Source organism: Larimichthys crocea, chromosome XIII (genome assembly GCF_000972845.2).
Source record: "Larimichthys crocea isolate SSNF chromosome XIII, L_crocea_2.0, whole genome shotgun sequence".
Taxonomy (NCBI): Eukaryota; Metazoa; Chordata; class Actinopteri; family Sciaenidae; genus Larimichthys; species Larimichthys crocea.
Window position 1 is genome coordinate 10,966,052 of NC_040023.1, and position 7,291 is coordinate 10,973,342.

The 7,291-nt window shown below is 41.9% G+C and overlaps 1 protein-coding gene across 1 annotated transcript; it reads left to right on the forward strand.

Moving 5' to 3' along the window:
- Nucleotides 1–3,853: 3,853 nt before the first annotated feature.
- Nucleotides 3,854–4,816, forward strand: LOC109142255 (major histocompatibility complex class I-related gene protein-like). The gene is made up of 2 exons (XM_027286995.1): nt 3,854–4,169; nt 4,524–4,816. The coding sequence occupies exons 1-2, from the start codon at nt 3,854–3,856 to the stop codon at nt 4,814–4,816; spliced, it is 609 nt and encodes a 202-aa protein (XP_027142796.1).
- Nucleotides 4,817–7,291: the final 2,475 nt, after the last annotated feature.

Here is a 7,291-nt window from a genome sequence, read left to right on the forward strand (position 1 = left end):
CGGTTCGAGTGAGGAAAAACTTGCCCACAAAAAACCTTTAACAGGAAAAAAAGGTGGAAGAAACCTCAGGAAGAGCCACAGAGGAGGGATCCCTCTCCCAGGACGGACAGACGTGCAATAGATGTCACGTGTACAGAACAAATCAACACAAACATATTGTACAATTACAATGACTGATAAAATGACAATGAATCACAATGAATGATAAAATGATTACAGTAGCAGATATGGTAGCAATAATGACAGTAGTAATATGTGTAGTGGACGATCACGATCCACGAGAACCTGCTGGACGACAGAGACAGAAACTCTGGGGAAGAAGTTTAGTTAGTGACATGCATTAATGAGACATGAATGTTTACAGATGGAGAGAGAGAGAGAGGGAGGGAGTGTCCCCTGGCAGTCTAATCCTATGGCAGCATAACTAAGGGATGACCTGAGCCAGCACTAACTATAAGCTCTATCAAAAAGGAAAGTCTTAAGTCTACTCTTAAAGGTGTTGACCGTGTCTGCCTCCTGAACCCAGAATGGTAGTTTGTTCCACAGAAGAGGAGCCTGATAGCTGAAAGCTCTGGCTCCCAATCTACTTTTGGAAACTATAGGAACCACAAGCAACCCAGCGTCCTGAGAGCGCAGTGTTCTAGAGGGGTAGTAAGGTATTATGAGCTCTTTTAGAAATGATGGTGCCTGACCATGAAGAGCTTTGTGAGTAAAGAGAAGAATTTTAGATTCTATTCTAGATTTAATAGGTAGCCAATGCAAGGAAGCCAAAATGGGAGAGATGTGATCTCTGATCTTGGTTCCTGTCAGAACACGTGCAGCAGCATTCTGAATTAACTGCAAAGTTCTAAGAGACTTATTGGAGCAGCCTGATAACAAAGAGTTACAATAGTCCAGCCTTGAAGTAACAAATGCGTGGACTAGTTTTTCTGCATCCGCTTGAGAGAAGATGCGTCTGATTTTGGTGATGTTACATAAGTGGAAGAATGCAGTCCTCGAAATTTGTTTTATGTGGACGTTAAAGGACAAATCCTGATCAAAGACAACTCCAAGATACTTTACAGTGGAGCTGGAGGCCAGGGTGATCCCATCTAAAGTAACTAAGTCTCTAGAAAGAGAGTTTCTGAGGTGTTTGAATCCAATTACAGGAACTTCTGTCACGCGGTGAGGTCAAGTTGGGTTTTTGTCCTGTCTTGTCATTTCCTGTTTTATTTTGAAAGATAACTCTCCTCTCGTTTCAGGTCACTTGCCCTTCCTCATGTGTCACCGGTCTGATTGTCTTCCCCGCCCTGATTGTTTCCACCTGTTCCCCATTACCCTGTGTATATATTGTCTGCGTCTCCCTTTGTCTTGTGCCAGAGTGTTTCGTTCTTTCATTCACCCCAGCCCGTCATTCCCACAGTCCTTGTTCATCCTTGCTTTACTACGTAACGAGTGTTGATGTTTTTGCCTCCACGTGAGTGATTTTTTGTTGTAAATTTCATAGAATTAGGTGATTGATTTCTGTTCAGTTAGATAGCGGTTAGCTTTTTGTCCTCCCCTGTGGAGTGATTTTTTTTTTTTGTTACCTTTTTCCTCTTTGCTTTCTCGTTTTTCCCTCTTCGGAGTGGTTTTTAGTTTTGTAGAGTTTATTCTAGAATAGTTTCTTTAGAGTAATTTTCATAGTCTTTTTGTGTCGCTCAGTGTGGATTATTCCTCAATAAAGTCCCATCCTATTGGTGAAATCTCTGCGTCTGAGTCCTCCTTTGAGTCCAAGCCTGACAACTTCAGTTTTGTCTGAATTTAACATCAAGAAATTGTAGGTCATCCAACTTTTTATATCCTTAAGGCATGCTTGGAGTTTAGTTAACTGATTGGTTTCATCAGGCTTGATCAATAAATATAATTAGGTGTCGTCAGCATAACAATGAAAATTGAGTGATTCCTAATAATGTTCCCTATAGGAAGCATATATAAACTAAATAGAAGTGGTCCTAGTACAGAACCTTGTGGGACTCCATGACAAACTTTGGTATGCATGGAGGATTCATCACTGACGTGAACAAACTGAGATCGATCTAAGAAATACGACTTAAACCAGCTTAGATGAAGGTCGATGGGAGAAAGTCTAAATACATAACAGGTTTTACAGCTGTTTCCAAACTTGCTGTATCAGAATGCTGTTCAATGCCTGTTGAGGACAAGAGGTGATGGATTTTGTCTCTAATAGTTATAATCTTATCATTAAAGAAGCTCATGAAGTCATTGCTACTTAGACCAAAAGGAATAGATGGTTCAGTAGAGCTGTGATTCTGTTAGCCTGGCTACAGTGCTGAAGAGAAACCTGGGGTTGTTCTTATTCTACTCTATTAATGAAGAGTAGTAGGCTGCTCTGGCATTACGGAGAGCCTTCCTGTATGTTTTGAGATTATCTTGCCAGACTAGACGAGATTCTTCCAGTTTAGTGGCACGCCATTTGTGTTCAGATTTACGTGCCTATTGCTTTAAGTTACGTCTACTGGCTATACCTTGGTGCTAACCTCCTTTGTTTGATTATTATAGTTTCTGCAAAAAGGCTTATAGTCTAGTAATATGAACTCAGACAAAGAGCTTTCGTGGGGAAAAAAAATGGAAAGACATTTTACAAAGTAAATTATGATTAATAATAATTATTAATTATTATTATTACAAATTATTATTTGTTACAGAATTAAGTACAATCAGCCAAAACCAAAACAGGAAAATATTAGAATTTAGTAAATTAACGTACTATGAATGGTCCAAATCTTTTGATTCAACAGAAATAAATAAGTCAGAGCACCAGCCAAATGTTTAAAAGCGGAAGATGTGATGGTGATCTTGATGTCAGAGAGGACTCAGTTATGACAACAATGCTGGCTGGGAAATCCCCTGACTGGAAAACATCTTCCTGCTTCTTTGTGATTCTGCTGCAGAGACGTTCATCGCAGTTACCAACTTAAAACAAAATCAGAAATGAACGGCACCTCAGTTTAGAGCCCACACGAATGTTTCACAGAGCTCAAGTCACCATCAAGTGTTCAGAGGAGACTGCAGGAATCAGGCCTTCATGGTCGAATGAGACTGGACTTTAACAGTATGACACTGTCTGATCCTTTCAACAGACAAGAGTCATCACTCCTCCTGTTGCTAGAGAGCTTTGTAACTTGAACATGAACAAATATCGTTTTGCTGAATCGACTGATTCTGTCTACTTTTGGGAGGACAGTCTCATCTTACACAGTGACAGAGTTTTGAACAAATGAGGCAGATCCAAAGACGTTCAGTCAAATATTTTCTTGCTCTTGCGTGAATCAAGTCAGAGGTTCATGTTGAAGGTTTTATCATTTTCTGTTTGAGTGATATGAAATCATCAATGTTGTGTGTACAGCTGATGTCATGTCTGTTGTAAGTTATTTTAAGTTACCCAGTCAGATCCAGATATGTGTACCTGCATCCAGATGAAGTCTAAAATAGAAACAGTGGACGGACTGCATGCTGGAGTCAGGCCAGCATGGCACATGATAAACTATGTGAAAAACAAGGAGGATCCAGAAGTCAGTCAGACATTTAATGAAAACATTCACCTCTTTAAACCAGGAAACAGTTTGAGACCGAAGATCACTCACCTGAACCAGCTCTGTGTTGTACCCACACGTCTCAAAACAAGATGAAAAAATTATTTTTGTTGCTTCTCTTCTGTCAAGTTTCATCATCAGGTAAGATCACATTTGAAATCTTTACTTTTAGATCTTTGTATTTTCCTTGTGCATGGCTCAACAACAAACTCTATTTTCACTTTAACCTCATCTTGATGAACCTGATGTGTTTGAACTGAATCTCACTGAAATACATGATGATGTGTATTTATACTGAATATATAAACCTTGTTTGTCCTGCAGTGAAACACACTCTGAAATATTTCGTCACTGCATCATCTGAAGTCAGAAACATCCCAGAGTTTGTGGCAACTCTCAAGGTTAAAGAAAACCTGATGTGTGTCTGTGACAGCAACAAAAAGGAAATAGAACCAAAAAATAACTGGATAAAAATGTTATTAGCACTTGATCCTCAGCGTTTTAAGCAGTACATTCATGAGTGTGTTGAGAATCAGCCAAACCTCTACAAAGCCCTGATTTATTATTTGAAGCAGGACTTAAACCAAAGTGGAGGTAAAGTATTTCTTCATGTTGTGTTTGACTTTTTCCTGCTAAAATGTTTCACTTCCTTTTATTGTTGTTGGTCAAACAGATTTAGCTTCTATTCTGAACATGTACTCATGTGCTCACATGTGCACTTTACAGACATCTGCAAGATATTTAGAGCTGAGACTGCAGGTGTCACACAGGTGTGACTTTGATTAAGAGACTGATGTGAATAGGATGCAAGAAGACATTCTCACTTTGAATACTGACATTGGAAGTCATCTGTCAATTCATAGAACATTAGCTACTGTCTTTCACTGGAAAGTTCATCTGTACATCAAACTTATTTACAGAGTGTTTCTGTCTCTGTCTCTCTCTCAGGTGTCCACATTTTACAGATGATGAGTGGTTGTGAGTGGGATGATGAGACTGGAGAGGTTCATGGTTTTATACAGTTTGGTTATGATGGAGAAGACTTCATATCATTTGACCCGAAGACATTAACATGGATCGCCCTGAAACCACAGGCTGTCATCACCAAACAGAGATGGGATGATGAAAAAACTAGAATAGAACAAAATATGAAGTTTCTCACACAGATTTGTCCTGACATACTGAAGAACATTTTGACCTATGGCAGCATCCTTCTGCGGAGAACAGGTAGGATCACATGACTGATGCAGTCTCATCTCCCTTACTAAAAACTATCTCTCTCTGTGTCTCTTTCAGGGTTATGCCTAGTCAGGCATGGTATTGGTTGAAGATGCAGTCACATCTCCCTTACTGAAAACTCTCCAAACCATCTCAGTCTGGCCTCTCTGACTTTATCTGCAAAACCTCTAACATGTGCTGTCCCTCTGATGTACTCATTCCTGATCCTATCCATCTTGGTTACTCCCAAAGAGAACCTCAGCATCTTCATCTCTGCTACCTCGAACTCTGCTTCCTGTCTTTTCCTTAGTGGCACTGTCTTTAGACCAAACAACATCGCTGGTCTCACCTTTCCTTTCATTTTAGCTGAAACTTCTATCACACATCACACCTGACACTTTTCTCCACCCGTTCCAACCTGCCTGCACATGCTTCTTCACCTCTTTTCCACACTCTCCATTGCTCTGGACTGTTGTCCCTAAATACTTAAAATGCTCCACCTTCTTTATCTCTTCTCCCTGTAACCTCACTCTTCCACTTGCGTCCCTCTCATTCACACACATGTACTCCGTCTTGCTGCGGAGAACCTTCATTCCTCTCCTTTCCAGGGCGAACCTCCACCTCTCTAGCTTCTCCTCCACCTGTTCCCTGCTCTCACTACAGATCACAATGTCATCTGCAAACATCATAGTCCATGGAGATTCCTGTCTAACCTCGTCTGTCAGCCTGTCCATCACCATAGCGAACAAGAAGGGGCTCAGAGCTGATCCCTGATGCAGTCCCACATCCACCTTGAACTCCTCTGTCACACCTACAGCACACCTCACCACTGTCTTACAGCCCTCATACATGTCCTGCACCGCTCTAACATACTTCTCTGTCACTCCAGACTTCTCATACAATACCATAGTTCCTCTCTGGGCACCCTGTCACAAGCTTTCTCCAGATCTACAAAGACACAGTGCAGCTCCCTCTGACCTTCTCTGTACTTCTCTATCAACATCCTCAAAGCAAATACTGCATCTGTAGTAGTCTTTTTTGGCATGAAACCATACTGCTGCTCACAAATGCTCACTTCTGCCCTTAGTCTAGCTTCTACTACTCTTTCCCATAACTTCATTGTATGGCTCATCAGCTTTATTCCTCTGTAGCTGCCACAACTCTGCACATCTCCCTTGTTCTTAAAAATGGGCACCATCACACTTCTCCTCCATTCCTCTAGCATCTTCTCACTATCTAAGATCCTGTTGAACAACCCAGTCAAAACATTTACTGCCATCTCTCCTGGACACTTCCATACCTCCACAGGTATATGATCAGGGCCGAGTGCCTTTCCACTCTTCATCCTCTTCAATGCCCTCCTCACTTCATCCTCACTAATCTTTGCTACTTCCTGGTCCACAACAGTCACCTCTTCTGCTCTTCGTTCTCTCTCATTTTCCTCATTCATCAACTCTTCAAAGTACTCTTTCCATCTTCCCATAACACTACTGGCACCTGTCAGTACACTTCCATCCCTATCCTTAATCATCCTAGAGTGCTGCACGTCCTTCCCATCTCTGTCTCTCTGCCTTGCCAACCTGTATAGATCAGTCTCTCCCTCCTTACTGTCCAACCTAGCATACAAGTCATCGTAAGCTCCTTGTTTGGCCTTTGCCACCTCAACTTTCACCTCATCTTGCATCTCCCTGTACTCCTGTCTACTCTCATCAGCCCTCTCAGTGTCCCACTACTTCTTAGCTAACCTCTTTCTCCGTACACACTCCTTCACCTCCTCATTCCACCACCAAGTCTCCTTATCTACTTTCCTTCCAGATGACACACCAAGTACACTCCTACCTGTCTCCCTGATCACATTAGCTGTAGTTGTCCAGTCGTTTGGAAGCACCTCCTGATCACCCAGAGCCTGTGTCAACTCCTTCCTAAAAGTCATGCAACACTCTTCCTTTTTCAGCTTCTACCATTTCGTCCTCTGCTCTGCCTTTGCCCTCTTCATCTACCATATCACCAGTGTCATCCTACACACCACCATCCTATGCTGTCTGGCTACACTCTCACCTACCACTACTTTGCAGTCATTGATCTCCTTCAGATTACACACAAGATGTAGTCTACCTGTGTGCTCCTACCTCCACTCTTATAGGTCACCCTATGTTCCTGCCTCTTCTGAATGAAAGTATTCACTACAGCCATTTCTATCCTTTTTGCAAACTCAACCACCATCTGTCCTTCTGCGTTTCCTCTCCTGGATACCAAACCTGCCCATCACCTCCTCATCATCTCTGTTTCCTGCACCAACATGTCCATTAAAGTCTGCACCAATGACGACTCTCTCACTTCTAGGGATGCTCTGCATCACTTCATCAAGGTCCAACCAGAATTTCTCCTTCTCCTCCAGCTCACATCCTACCTGTGGAGCATACCCACTAACAACATTGAACATCACACCTTCGATTTCTAGCTTCAGACTCATCACTCTATCTGACACTCTTTTTACC

Coding starts and splice junctions, on each gene's coding strand:
- LOC109142255 (XM_027286995.1), top strand. CDS start 3,854: ATGATGTGTATTTATACTGAATATATAAACCTTGTTTGTCCTGCAGTG. Junction 4,170..4,523: donor GGACTTAAACCAAAGTGGAG/GTAAAGTATTTC, acceptor TCTCTCTCTCAG/GTGTCCACATTTTACAGATG.